Source organism: Epinephelus lanceolatus, chromosome 12 (genome assembly GCF_041903045.1).
Source record: "Epinephelus lanceolatus isolate andai-2023 chromosome 12, ASM4190304v1, whole genome shotgun sequence".
Classification (NCBI taxonomy): Eukaryota; Metazoa; Chordata; class Actinopteri; order Perciformes; family Serranidae; genus Epinephelus; species Epinephelus lanceolatus.
Genome location: NC_135745.1, coordinates 22,584,407 through 22,599,012, shown reverse-complemented (window position 1 = coordinate 22,599,012; position 14,606 = coordinate 22,584,407). Strand labels below are relative to the sequence as shown.

Below are 14,606 nucleotides of genomic sequence, written 5' to 3'. Positions count from 1 at the left end.
CAATGACCTTAAATCCTACAAACGCCTAAAAAAACTCTCTCTTACAAAAAAATAAATAAAACATCATTTTTTAGAAAACATAAGAAATAGAGCCAACGTAAAGCCAGCTATGCTACAGATATTCTCAGTTATTCTCCGTCTGTTATTAAAAAGAACATTAATGTTTTATATTAGAATACATTTTGATAACAAGCCAACTAAAATAAAAGAAGCAGTTCCAGTCTTTCCATTAAATATAAAAATATAAAATAATAAATAATAATAAATAAATAAATATATAAAATAAACTGTGTTAAACTGTGTTACTTGCTTCCGTAATGATGAAACAATTCCGAATAATTAATCTTAAATAAAATGTATTTCTTTGGTTGTGGTTCTCCTCTCGGCCGCTAGAGGGCAGACGCTCCCAACGGTCATATTCTTTCTGCGTCATAGTGTGGCGCGGCGTGATGACGTCTACTCCCCAGCCAACATGGCGAAGAAACAACGTGGGAAAACAGCTCCGTCGTCAAAGACGGCGGTTAAAGCAAAACAAACAGAAAATTTCAGTTTAGTTCTCGAGTCCAGTGACGATGAGGCGCCCGAGGAGGTGACGTTTGAAGACTCAAAGGCTGAAGCCTTGCGGAGCATGAAACAGGCGCTGGACACGGCCAGAAGGTAGCTAACTAGCGCTTGTGCTTGGAGAGCCCGTCAAACCAAACTCCATTCAAAATAATGTGTTTTTAGACTTTTTCGCGCTAATGGGCAGAATAAATACATCATAACGACTTCTTAATTACATATTCTGATTTCTCAGGGGCCGCCTTTCACATCAGCCTGTACATTGAGTACTGAGCAGCACCCCTTTTAACAAAATATTAGTATCTGAACCACCACTTATCATAACAAGTAAATAAATAAACCGATGGATTTTTGTAATGAGGCGCTGTTTTTTGGACTGTACGGATGCCAATAGAAAGTGTCTCCCAATAAGTTGGAATTTATGTCATGTCAAAATTTGGGGCGTGTACTTTTGCGTGTAATCATGATCCGCCGTTTTTGACAATTATTATTAATTATTATTAATTATTAAATGGAGTTTGGCGTGGCGATCTGCACACACAGGAGCGCTGTCTGCTGAATAGTTTAACAGTTCACCGGGATCAAATCAATATTAGGTACGGGTGGGAATCACCTCCACGATACGATAATACCACGATACTTAGGTTACGATACAATATTGTTATTGCAATTTAAACCTGTTGTGATATGTTGAGTATCATGATAAAATATATTGCAACATCAACATCTGTTTTTCAGTCTGTTCTTCTCACTTCAATCATTTTATGCTATGCTATATCGATTTTTGTCCCCCACCCTTAATGTTTGGTAACATGTGATGTGTTTGCAGAGAAAAGGAGCTGCTGAAAGAGAAGAGGAGGAAGAGACAGGAGTTGTTCCAGGAACAGAAGGTCAGTGTGTGTATTATCTTAAAAATGTCTAGAATTATAATTTCATAAGCATCCTGGTAACTTGTTCATAGATTTCAGCTGTACAGTTTTCTGTTAGCTGACAGGAGTGGCAGAAGACCACACCAGGTGCCACTCCTGTCAGCTAACAACAGGAAACTGAGGCTACAGTTCACACAGGCTCACCAAAACTGGACAATAGAAGATTGGAAAACGTTGCCTGGTCTGATGAGTCTGGATTTCTGCTGCCACATTCACATGGTAGGGTCAGAATTTGGTGTAAACAACATGAAAGCATGGATCCATCCTGCCTCGTATCAACAGTTCAGGCTGCTGGTGGTAGTGTAATGGTGTGGGGGATATTTTCTTGGGCCCCTTAGTACCAACTGAGCATGGTTTAAACACCACAGCCTACCTGAGTATTGTTGCTGACCGTGTCCATCCCTTTATGACCACAGTGTACCCATCTTCTGATGGCTACTTCCAGCAGGATAACGCACCATGTCACAAAGCTCAAATCATCTCAAACTGGTTTCTTGAACATGACAATGAGTTCACTGTACTCCAATGGCCTCCACAGTCACCAGATCTCAATCCAATAGAGCACCTTTGGGATGTGGTGGAACGGGAGATTCACATCATGGATGTGCAGCCGACACATTTGCAGCAACTGTGTGATGTCATCATGTCAATATGGACCAAAATCTCTGCGGACTGTTTCCAGCACCTTGTTGAATCTATGACACCAAGAATTTAAAAGGGGGTCCAACCTGGTACTAGCAAGGTGTACCTAATAAAGTATTATCCATGTGATTTTACTTTTAAATAAAGCTCCCGTTGTTCTGCTGTTTCCCACAGAAAAGAAAACTCTTACCGGCTGATGTGTTGGAGGAAATCGATTCAGCTCCTTCAAAGTGAGTTCACATGTTCGACTCATGTTGCAGCTCTTTGATTTCGTACAGTTTCTCCTGCATCTCCGCTCAATGAACGATCACATCTGCTTTATTTTACAGGAAGCAGAAACAGTCTGAGGATGAAGGTAAAGACTCGCTCCGCCCTTCTGTCAGGACGGACGCCACTAAACAGAGCAGCAGAATAAGCTTCAGATAACTGTGACTTGTGTTTTCTCCCAACAGCTGAAGAGGAGCAGCAGGAGGCTGAAAAGGACGAGACGAGGAAGGAGAAAAAGAAGAGGAGGAAGAAACTGGCGCATGCCCGAAAGTACGGAAATTTCATTTGTTTGTGTCGAGGTCCACTCACGAGCTTTGAACTTAATATCGCACATGTCACCACACACTGAGAGAACTGCTTCCTGTTTGTCAGTCTGAAGGGAAACTACACGGTGAAGACGGTGAAGGAGCGAGGGTCAGCGTCCTTCCAGCAGCAGGCGGCGCAGGATTTCCTCCAGTCCAGACTGTACGGACCAGGAAGCTGCAGGACCACAAGTAAGAGGGCGGCGTTAAGGCTGCAGCTCAGACACCAATGAGCTTGGAGCTGAGGGCCACATACAGGAAGTCAGAAAGTATTGAGAGATGGATGTTGGTTTTGGTCTTTGCAAGCTACACTCTGTGGCAGAAGTCTGCTAAGACGATGATCTGTCTCAATTTGAGCTTTGCTACAGTGATGTCCCGTCTCCTCCCACTGAGGCGTCCACTGTCCTGGGACTCCTGCCGCGGGGACGACGGCAACATTCGCAGCTTTCAGCCCGTCGTCTGGCTGAATGTATTTACACTGTCTTTGTGCTTCCAGGTAACGAGCTGCTCTCCCTCCAGAACAAGAAGGGGAGGAATAAAAGTGCAGCGGTGCAGTTTGTCAAGAAAGACTGGGGTAAGTTCAGTAGGATAAACTGAGCCGTGTCCCAGTGCCACGCTGGCCCAAGACGTCAGTACGCAGACAAAATATTGGACATCTTTTAATTGCTTGACTCTTCTGTCTGACCCTCCAGCCTGTAACGAAAAAGCCAAAGCAGAGAAGCTGAAGAAGAGGTGGATCCACAAGCAGCAGATTCCTTCCTGCTGACCAGTCGCGTCGACTCCCAAAAACCTCGACCCGGGCCTGTGGACGTTCGCTGAGCAGCACAGATTACGCTGCTCCCTCTGCACACCGAATTCAAACGGACACCAGTCATGGCCGACTGTCAGAAACACAGAGGACGAAGTCGCTGAGGTTTGGGGACGGGACTCGCTCAGGGCAACAAATTATATTGACTTAATGTGGACGCGGCAGCAGCCTGAACCCGTCAGGTCATCACCAAGATTTAAATGATAGAAACATCTGAGGACAAAGTGCTGCTTGACCAACCCACACATGGAGTTCACATAACCTGAACTCTAAAACCTTTTGTTCCTTTGGTTTATGAGCTGGGACGTTTCATCTGTTTCTTAAAGAGCAGAACATGTAAAGATACGTGTTTATAAAGGTGGATTTTTATCTGTAACTTTATACTCAAGTTAATTGCATCAGATGATCTGATTTTTGTTTTCTGTAAAATGACCATAAATAAAAGCTTGTCGTTGTATCTGTATCTTCAAATATCTAAGTGCGGTTTGTTTGGGCAGGTGTGAACACAGCAATCACACTCGGGTGCGGACCGAGGTCTTCTTGAAGAGGTGGTCTCGGTATGGTTACAAACGAACTCTGGTGCAGTTAATTTGTGGTGAGAACGTGTTCCAACATCGACCTGAACCAACTGCAGTCACATGACACATTGTTTGGGTTAAACATGAGCAGCTTCCTCGCACAAGGCATTTGGTCTGACAACTCTAGGTCTAGGTAGAGAAAAAGCTCCTAAGCAGAACTTGAGTTTGAGTTTTTTAATGTCAAGAGCAAGAGCAAAATAATTACTGATCAATGAGTCAAGCGATAAAAGTCAAAACTATTTTTATAGTCGTTATATTTCGAGCAGAAACACCAAACGTCTGCTGGTTTCAGATGTGACAATGAGCTGCTTTTCTTTTTCATATGTGAGTAAGTGAATAATCGGAATTTTCGGGACTGTTGGTTAGTTGACAAACATTTCAAAGAGGACAGGCTCGTTCGAGATGAACTGTGCCTCACCTGGAAAGTGGACGAGATCAGGTGGTAGCAGAAGGCGGCGAAAAAAAGTCGCAGTCAAGTTGAAGTTTCCAGCAAAGAATATACAGAAGTCAGAGAAATATTTGAACACTGTTAGATCCACCTGTAGTTTACAGATCATGTATAATTATTATTATTATTAGCCATACAAGATATGTTTAACAGATTAAACCTTCAGTGATAGCCTAAAATTTAACATTAAATATTACAATTACACAACAATTTTCTTTAAAACCTGGTGTTGGTGGTCGAAACTAAGAGCCAATTAGCTCTTTGATCAGCCAGAGGTTTCCCATCATGCCCTGGGTCTTCCTTGAAGTTGGTGGAGAGCAACTGCAGCATCTGGCTCCATCTCATGATGTCATCACTGCCCATGTGTGCATGACATCAGCGCAAGACGAACAAAAATCTAACCATCATGCATTGTGCTGTGATTGTTGGTAATCGATTCGGTGAAAGCCTGACTCATCTCGGAACAAACTCATCATTTTCTAACTAACGTTTTAATTAAGATAATTAGTTGGAGCACTATTTAACAACTTTCTTTGCTACTTAACTTCATTGTCACTTCAAGAAATACTTGGATTGATTGATCATTATTTTAGTCATCATCTCAGATTGTTCCATTTGAATAAGACGTCAAAGGAGGTAAAACTGTTCACAGTAAAAGCAAAGATAGGAGAAAAGTCCAAATTTTAAAAACGAAAGTGTACCACAACTTATTTTTTATGCCTCAAGTTTATCATGTGACCCCTCAGAGGAGTTTGAGCCCGATCTGGAACCACTTCTTCGAGTCATTCAACATGGAAAACTCCTGTTCTCTTTAAATCATTTAAAGTTTAATATCTTATGTTTTTGGATAGTTGATGAGTAAAAAAAAAATTGCTGCTCAGAAATGCCAAAGATGTTTGCTGTTATTTATAAACTGTCCCGTTTAAAGGCATCATTCAGATTTACAAGGTACTTATCCATAGTTGGTGTATTAAATACAATAGATGGCAGATGCCAGTTTGGAGAAGCAGGCTGGGGTCCAACATGAAAGCTGAGCAATGTACTGCTGTGGAGGGGTCAGAAACAAAATATAGTTTTTTTTAGGTGGCTATACTACATCACTTTAAGTGCTTTACCCTTCTGTCAGACAAGCCTGTAACGGCTTCAGTTCCCCACCTGTGCCCTCGTCAAAGCCACCAGACTCCATTGACAAAAACAGTAATTTTAGCTCTCTGAACACAGGAGCTGCTGGTCCACCGCTGCATGGATAAATATGTTTGTTAGTGACTTAAGTGAATCCAAACTGACCCTTTTAAACACCAAAGTCACACAATAACTCAAACTAACTAACAAAGGCAGCAGTAGACCAGCAGCGTCTGTTTCCAGTTATGTTAAATCACTGTTTTTCTCAATGGAGTCTGGTTTTGAAGAGAGCAACGCAAGAGCTTCATTTTCCCACTGGAAATCACAGTCTGACATTGAGGTAAAGCAGTGAAAATACTCTAAATATATCGTACACTTAAACTGATACTGATTATTTTAGGTGCGACTTTTTTTTAAGGTGGCTAAAATATGTTTTGTTGGTGGCCCCATGCACAGCAGTATATTGCTTAGCTTCCATGTCAGACTCTAGGCTACTTCTCCAAACTGGGGGTGTGCTGACTGACATCTACTGTATATAATACACTGTCTATGGATAAGTACCTCATACAACCCCACTACAAAAAATCAGAACTGTACCTTTAAGTTTGCCTGACAGAGAATTAGGATACCTTTATTATTTAACTTTAAAATGTCCTGCTTAGTGCACATCTTATTGAGAATGTGTTGCATTTCATGTAACACATTATAGAAATAAATTACAGAATTAATTTAAAAATTGTCTGTGTTTGGTCAGTAATTTATTCAAAGGGCCCAGAGACTACACCCACAACAACTACTGAGTTTGAGGTGGACCTTTCCTTTCAGGCATCATATGTGGGTTAGTATGTTCAGAACGAATAAAAATACTTTGCAGGATTATCTTCGGACACGTCATTTGGGATTAAACTGCACTCTGAACAGCCTCTGACTCCGTGAATTCACCGGATAGCAGGACAGAGCATGTTTGGAGGCAGGAGACAGACTTCAGCTCCAGGCGTCATGCAGCATCCAGACAAGTGCCTTCATCATTTGTCATTTTTAATATAAATCTTTTCACCCTCACACAAATTGCACTTTTTTTTTATCTCCAAATGGACACACAGTCAGCAGTGGACAACTTACTGGTTGACATCTTCCTTATACACCGTGAACTGGCTAAAAAGAAGGAGAAACAAAAAGAATAAAATAAGAGACATCTAACTTGATCTTACCACCACTTTACTATGGCATGCATAGGTTTCAGACCTTACTCAGAAAGAGACAACAGACACTTTGTCTAAGAAGTTTGCTAAACGATGCCGTGACTGCTTGCGATCCAGGAAAAGAAAACAAAAGAAACCCAAAGAGAAACAAACCAGAAAAGCTCGGTTCCACCTGGGTAAAAACTAGAGGAGAAGATGGGAGTCGTGTCTAGCGTAAGCCTCGGCATTCCTGTTTCTCTGCAAGTGGCGAGCACGAACACACAGGCTTCAAACACACAGCTGCAATGTCGTCTTCCTAAAGTATTTGGTTCTTTATTCTGTGAATGTGACAGCCACAGTCCTGTTGACAATACTGAGTGTTGTTTTCGTTTTATTTTCCCCGCTGATGCTAAGAAACGCGAGAGGCCAGAGAAGAACATGGTGACAAAACTGAAACCTCGCCTCTGAGGGATGATGGGTAGACATGTGTAGTTGGAGACAAGCGGACTTGAGGGCTTTTCATACCTGAATGCTATTTCAACAGCAGCTTTGGAAAATAATAACAACACAGCAAGATGCTACCAGGGAGCAACGCGGAGTCGAGGTTGACTGAAGGTGAACCGGCGTCTGAGCCAGTCCGAGGTCGATGTTAATTATCGGGCAAACTGACAACAAAACAAGCAACAAATCTGACACCTGCTACCCGACATTAAAGCGAACTGAAATTTAAATTCTTCCTTGATGTTTGTTCAGAATTTTAATCACCAAACACAAGAATTTAAAGTATTTTTCTGCAACAACAGCGCCCCCTACGTGTGAATTTTTGGTGCCGACTCTTGATGCCGGTATGGCTAATCTGATTCATGCAGTACCCTTGTAAGTAGGCACTAAAATTATTTCAGATCATCACTTCAATTTCAACAACAGGCGTTCAGACAGCTTGGAGTCGACTTTGTTAGCCCTTATTTTGTACAGTGGTTCCCAAAGTGGATGCAGTAACACGCTGAGGTACTGTAAGGACGAGCCAGGAGTGACGCCAGATTTATTTCTGTTTTGTAAATTCGACTTTTGCACACATGCAGCTGGGCGATGTAGTTTTAAGATCATTTTTTGCAGCGTTTTTGCCTTGATTAGACAGGACAGATCCAGAGTGGATGGGGGAGAGAGGGACATGCAGCAAAGGGCCATGGGTTGACATTGAGCCCACGGCCGCTGCAGCAAGAACAAAGCCTCTGTACATGGATTGTCCGCTCTACTAGGTGTGCTAGTGAATGCTCTGGGTTGCTGAACACAGGAGCTGCTGGTCTATGCCCGAAAGAAAAGCCCACATTTCTGGCTGGAAGGAGAAACACGCCTCCTTTTAAACACTAAGATTTGGTTATCAGCAGGTTTTTTTTTTTTTTTTTTACATCCATAAATATCACAATGTGAACCTTTTCAAAAAGGTGGTTGAGGGAATGGCGGGGAGGTGGAATAAGTCCTCCACCACTAGGAAAAAAAAAAAAAAAAAATCCTACCCAGCCGTCCCCCTTTTCTGTATTTTGTTGATAAAACGACAAGTTGGGGCACGTTATCGGAGCACAGCTGCATGTGAACGGGAATATAAGAGTGACATTGATTTTCATCAGCCATGTGAACAGCTGAGAGGGAATTATCTGTTTTAAAAGGGCTGGCTCTGAGGGAAGCATAAAATGGTCTAGTTGTTTGTGACAGCGGTGCTACCAGTACCACTTTAAAAAAGTTTGGGAACCACTGGCATAGTTCAATCTGTGATTTAAACACTCATGTGATTCTGTAACTCCGTACATTAGTGACTGTCGTAATTTGACTTTAGCGGTATCATACAAAACGCAGTGGTGACAAGACTACTTGTTTTGACACTGTGGTCATTTTGAATTTCATCACTGCCAATTCTGAAACTATGAATGAGAAGACAGCCAAACACGAGCCTCCTTTGCATAATCATCCAGGACGAACACAGCACAGAGTGTGCAGGTGACTCACAAACCCAAACTGAAGAAGAAAAGTAACGTTAGCAAGCTAACTATCTTCAATTTTCAGAGTAAAGAGTAATTAGCCTAGCTTGCTAGCTTCGACGTTCCAAATGAAATATAACCTCAGCAGCATAATGAGTCTTCCCAAATGTCAGCAGGGGACAGAGATTTTAAAACTGTTGACTGATAACTAAAAACAATCACTTTTCACTTGTTGAAAAGGTTAAAAACTTGTATCGATGTTTAGGGGCTGTGACGCTAAAGGGCTGCGATATCTTGCAATCGGTAACGCACCATTAAAAGGGATAGTTTGGATATTCTGAAGTGGGTTTATATGAGATACATATCCATAGTCAGACTATTACACTCAATAGATGGCGGTCTGCACGCCCCCAGTTTGGAGAAGGAGGCTGGAGTACTGCCACCGAAGCTAAACAATGTACTGCTGGAGACAGGGGCGATAACAAAAGCCACCTAAAAAAATCTGTCAGTTTAAGTGTACGTTTTGCGGAGAGAACATTTTCACAGCTTTACCTTTCCATCAGACAGCCTGTTCCAACGGCTTCAGTTCTTTATCAGCGCTCTCGTCAAAGCCACCAGACTCCATTGACAAAAATAGCAATTTTGGGTGGCTGAGCACAGGAGCTGCTGATCTACTGCTGCCTTGATGGGTTAGTAAGTTTGCGTTATCGTGTGACTTTGGTGATTCTGAACTAACCCAGTTAAATGCCAAAGTCACACAATGACACAAACTAACTAACCAATCGAGGCAGCAGTAGACCAGCAGCTCCTGTGCTCAGCAGTATTAAATCACTGTTTTTCTCAATGGAGTCTGGCTTTGAAGAGAGTGATACAATGGCTTCAGTTTCCCATTGGAAATCACTGTCTGACATTAAAGTAGAGCAGTGAAAATACTCCCAACATAGTGTACAGTTAAACTGACAGATATTTTTAGGTGGCTAAAATACATTTTGTTTCAGACCCCGTCCACAGCAGTACATTGCTTATCTTCCATGTCAGATTTCAGCCTGTTTCTCCAAACTGGAGGCGTGCTGACTGACATCTACTGTAGGCAATACACTGACTATGGATAAGTACTTCATACAACCCCACTTCAAAAAATCTGAACTATCCCTTTAAGTTGACAGCCTGTTGCCTGGCAATGACAGCTTTCAGTTGTTAATCAAAAGATGGGAAATGACACAATCATAATCTTTCCTTAACACACAAAGTGAGAAGAACTCAAATTTCAGTTCGACTTTAAATCAAGCGCAGAGCTCGTTTCGAGGCTGACTTCATAGCATCTCAGTTTTAATGTTGCTTGTTCTTCTGGGTTGAGTCTGAAAAGCCCGCCGCTGTGCTGCTAACAAACAACAAAAAACAGAGGCCACCTGTAATCGAGGCCCGTTTCAATCGGCTGCTTGGTTGGACCGTCCTGTTCTAAACCGAGGGGGGGGAGGAGGAGGAACAAAGGGACATTTTGGCTCCTGAGTTCTGTGTGGGTTAAGGATTAGCATAGACATCGATACGAAAATAAAGATTAACAATGTTTGCATCAAACCTGCTGTGTAGCTGGGGATTTGGGGGGTAACAGGTAAAAATGGGGTCAGACATCATCACAGGGTTCCTACACAGGGCTTCCATTTTCAGAAATCCCAGACATTGTCCCAGAGTGTTTGAAGATTCTTTCCTATTAAGTGCCAGATTAAGCCTCACTGTGGAGACAGATTACTTCACCACAAGAACCACAATATGTGAAATGAAAGTTCTAAGACTCTGTGTTTCAGGATGTCAGAGAAGTTACGTTTTCCAAAATCTTACAGACCTGGAGATGGTCACATGTATCAGCTTCCCACCTGCGTAGGAACCCTGGAGTCAAAAAGCAGGAGACATAAAAACTTGTACAGACGAGGAACAACCAGCACGCTTCAGGAGAGACTGGTGTCAGTACAAAGCATTAAAGGATTGTTTGGTTTTTTTTTTCAATGATTTCCTTTCGTTTGATAACTAAATATCTTACTCTATTGATATAATTCCATTTTGTTAAATTCATATATAAACGTTAACATGTACACACGCTCGTCACTGGTAATCGGTGGAATCGGGACCTTTATTATAATAAGTGGAACTTGCTCTTGCTGGCGCTCAACAAATATACTGTGAATGCAAGTAACAATAATTAATATAATGATAATTATAATAATAATAATAATAATAGTCATCGTCGTCTGCACCATGCCTTGTAAACCTGGAAAAAAATAAAAACAAAACAAGAGCCAGGTAACCACCCCTCCCCCGTACCCCATGAAAAACGAAAACAACAACAAAAAGTTTAAAAACAGGGAACGTTGAGTCGAGACTGTAGATTCTCTCTGGCTTCTTCAAAGTCCCGAGTCCACATGCGTCACACAGATCTCCGCCGATGTCCTGAAGTGAGTGGAGGGAGGGGGAGGGGGTTGGTGCAGGGAGTGAAGGAGAGGGGCGGGGCAGGCGGTCCCTAACGGAGCCTTGTTGCGTTGGCTGGAGTTTGGAGCACTCAGCAAGCCTTGGTGGAGACGGACTTTCCAATCCTGTTTTCAGCATCAGCCTGCCTCCGTGTTTGCGTGTGTGCGCACGTTTGCCTGGTAAGCCAGGTTTACAAGGACCACGTTAAAGGGTGGTCGGCCATGGCGGTCACTCGTCTGTTTCTTTTTTTTCTCTCTCTTATTTTTCCATTTATATGGATATTTGACCAGGGCTTTTTATTTTTCAGTCTGTCCGCCCCGGTTTGATGCCCCCAGGTATGAGGGGGTTGGGTATCTGCGGCGAGTCCACACGAGTTCGGCTCTCTGGGTATTTTCAAGTCGGCTACTCTTGGTTGGCGTCCCCGCTGTCAGTCAAAATGATGCAGACGCAGCCTCGCCGGGCTGGAGGTGGGGGTTTGCGAGGCCAACCAAGGTGGAGGCGTATTTTCATATTTACGATGGAGAGGGAGGTGCTGTGTGTGTGTGTGTGTGTGTGTGTGTGTGTGTGTTATTTTAAATGTATGCGGTGTGTGTAAGCAGTCTGAGGATCTGCCCAGAAATGACTCCTGATCCTCGGCGGTGTTCGTGAACAAGCAGAACAGGAAGCAAGTGAGGTGGTTAACTTTCTACTACTTGTTATCGTGCAGAGGAGCATCTCCTCGGCTAATAGGACTACACTGATGGAGGAGGTGGAAGGGGCCACTTTTGGACAGGTCCTCAGACTCTGTGTGTTGGTGTGTGTGTTGGTGTGTGTGTGTACACGGGGCTAGTGCAGGTAATCGTCCACAGAGGCGAAGGCGCAGGATCCACTGCCAGTTCGTGCCATGATGGCGAGGCACTGGGCAGCCTGACCCACGGCCTGGGCCAGGGGGGGCTGCTTGGGCAGGTTGTGAGTCTCTGGAGAGAAAAAGGAGGCAGAGGGGGAACAACAAGGTCAGGACTGCAGACAACAAAGAACAGGAGTGATGACGTGTGTGTATGCTTCAATCTTCATGTGCTTGTTGTGCAGTCAGCACAGGACCTGAAGCCCCCTCACTTCACACTGTCCCGACGTATCACGTGGTCACATTTTGTTTTAACACAGGACAGCTGACTTACCTAATATTGCACTGTTGAGAGTGGAGCAGACCGGCTCTCTCTGAATGGCGTCCAGCTGGTAGCCGACTGGGCTGCTCCAGGGGTCTGAGTAGGCCAGCAGGCTGAATGCATCCTGCAGCAGGAGACACAAACAACAACAAACACTGATTACACTGCTCTACTTTATCTTACACACATGTTCTCATTAAGACATCTAGATCAACGATGTGTAACTCTGTTTCTAAGGTCAAACCAAGTAATCTGATTGGTTGTATTCAACGTCTCATTCCTTTACACATGTCAGTATCACTCTGCGTTTGCCTGCTTTCAGACCTTAAAATCTACCCACTCCACCAGGCGTAAACAGAGTGTAACGACAAGACAGTTCTGTCAGATATTAGGCAAAGTCTGCAGGAGGGTGGGGGGTTGTGTGGAAACATTTAAGCAGGATTTATACTTGAGCGTCAAATTGACGCCGTACCCATGGCATAGGCTCTGTCAACGTAGAGCCTATGCCTGACGTGCACCTCCCCAGAAATGTACTTATACGTCGTGGTGACTCAGACCTGTCTATTTCTGTAAGCTGAAACCATTTCCCTCAGTGGAAACGAAGCTTTTATTCACTTTAATTTCACTGAAAAGAAACAAATTGTGAAGACAATAAAGCCTCCACAAAATAGCATTTTAAGTCTGAAAAGTCTTGTGTGTGATTTATCTGTCTATTTATACAATGTAAAATGCCATAGGCTTGTGCTAATAATGTTAGCATCTAACATTTGTTTGTAAAACGTGTTTAGTATAAGACAGTTGTTTTGTCAATGAACCTTGTGAGTTGTAATGGAGCTGAATTTTGTAACATTACCTTTGCTAAATGTTGCTGTTGTCCCTGGCTTCATATGAGAAGAATAAAATTCGCTAGCTGCTAGGCTAATTAATACAATGTAAAATGCCATAGGCTTGTGCTAAAAACATTAGCTTGCTGAATTTTTGGAGAAAATGTGTCCAAAAAAGACAAGTGCTTTGTCTGTGAATGCTGCGAGTTATAGTGAAGCTGATTTGTGTACTTGTGTTTGAAACTGCCGCTATTAAACCATTTTTAATGTGTGTTTAATGTGTGTTTTTAATAAGATTATCTTTATAGGACTTGAAAGAAACACCACTGCTGACTAGTGTTTTGGAGGTGTAACTGCAGAGTGACACACGTTTTGCATCCTGTAAAATGCTTTCAGTGTGATCAGTTTTAAGCTGCATTATGGGAAATGTAGGATTCTTTGTTTTTTTATGTACATACTAGTGAGTAAAAGTCAGGATATCTCAGCTTTCATTCTTTCTCTTTTTTTGTGAGTCCCCAAACTAAATCCACCAAATAAACTTAACTCAAGCTATACTAGTATCACTGCACCTCCACTTCAGATGGAGGGCTTTTAGGTTTCCTAAATGCTTTTGTTGGTCTGTCAGCTTTTTAATGCTTTTTTTGTCACCCAAAAATGTAGCATCACAGTTTTAAGATTCTGGCGAGTACAACTTTCTTTAGAAAGTTTTCTTTAGACTGAGTATTGTGTAAATTACCAAATATAATGCCAACAGTACCTACGTTTTGGGACTTAAACCAAACAGTTTAGTTAGCTTAGTTTGTTGACTTTTAGTATGTTTATGTACATAAACATACTAAAAGTTTTATTTAGTTAAGTAAATAGTAAGTGCCTAAAATAAATGTTGTCTAAACACAAACAGAGCTTCAGGAACTGCCAATGAAAACAGTTCAATTCATCGATAAGTTTCCACAGCACTGATCTCGGTGACTTCTGTGTTACCTTGAGCATCTTCTTGTTGGTTGAGTTCTTGCCACACTCACGGCGGAGGTGTTCGCTCATGCTCTGGAGCTCCCTGCCGAAATGGATCATTCTCTCGATGGCCGCCTGGCTCCCGCCGCACAGCTGCCTCTTGGACTGGGCTGACTCCACCTCTGCAGAGCCGCCGCCAGGTCGGCATGCAAAATGGAGTTTATAATAAAGTGACAGTACATACACAGCACAGGCATTTAGCTGGAGTGCTTATCCAGCAACTTGCAGTGACAGCAAGGGTAGAAAAAGCCTCCAATCCTTGATTACCACAAGGTGTTCAAAAAAGGACATTTCAGAGACAGAGACAGAATGACGCTGTCTTCTTCTTACAGAGAAAAGAGAGGACAGA

The 14,606-nt window shown here is 42.7% G+C and overlaps 2 protein-coding genes across 3 annotated transcripts in view; one reads left to right on the top strand and one right to left on the bottom strand.

Moving 5' to 3' along the window:
- Positions 1-443: 443 nt before the first annotated feature.
- nol7 (nucleolar protein 7) lies at positions 444-3,972 on the top strand. Its single transcript, XM_033650463.2, has 8 exons — positions 444-657; positions 1,391-1,451; positions 2,307-2,362; positions 2,462-2,487; positions 2,585-2,669; positions 2,772-2,893; positions 3,198-3,275; positions 3,394-3,972. Exons 1-8 carry the CDS (start codon positions 473-475, stop codon positions 3,465-3,467), a joined length of 687 nt encoding a protein of 228 aa, XP_033506354.1. The 5' UTR covers positions 444-472; the 3' UTR covers positions 3,468-3,972.
- A 6,954-nt stretch (positions 3,973-10,926) lies between these two features.
- The window catches only part of ranbp9 (RAN binding protein 9), a 33,106-nt gene continuing 29,426 nt past the window's right edge, over positions 10,927-14,606 (bottom strand). For both annotated transcript variants that reach the window (XM_033650446.2, XM_033650448.2), the window contains exons 12-14: positions 14,228-14,379; positions 12,435-12,546; positions 10,927-12,233 (exon numbers count right to left, since the gene is read on the bottom strand). In XM_033650446.2, the coding sequence (XP_033506337.1) occupies positions 12,103-12,233; positions 12,435-12,546; positions 14,228-14,379 (395 nt within the window). In that variant the 3' untranslated portion in view covers positions 10,927-12,102. The remainder of the gene's footprint in view (positions 12,234-12,434; positions 12,547-14,227; positions 14,380-14,606) is intronic.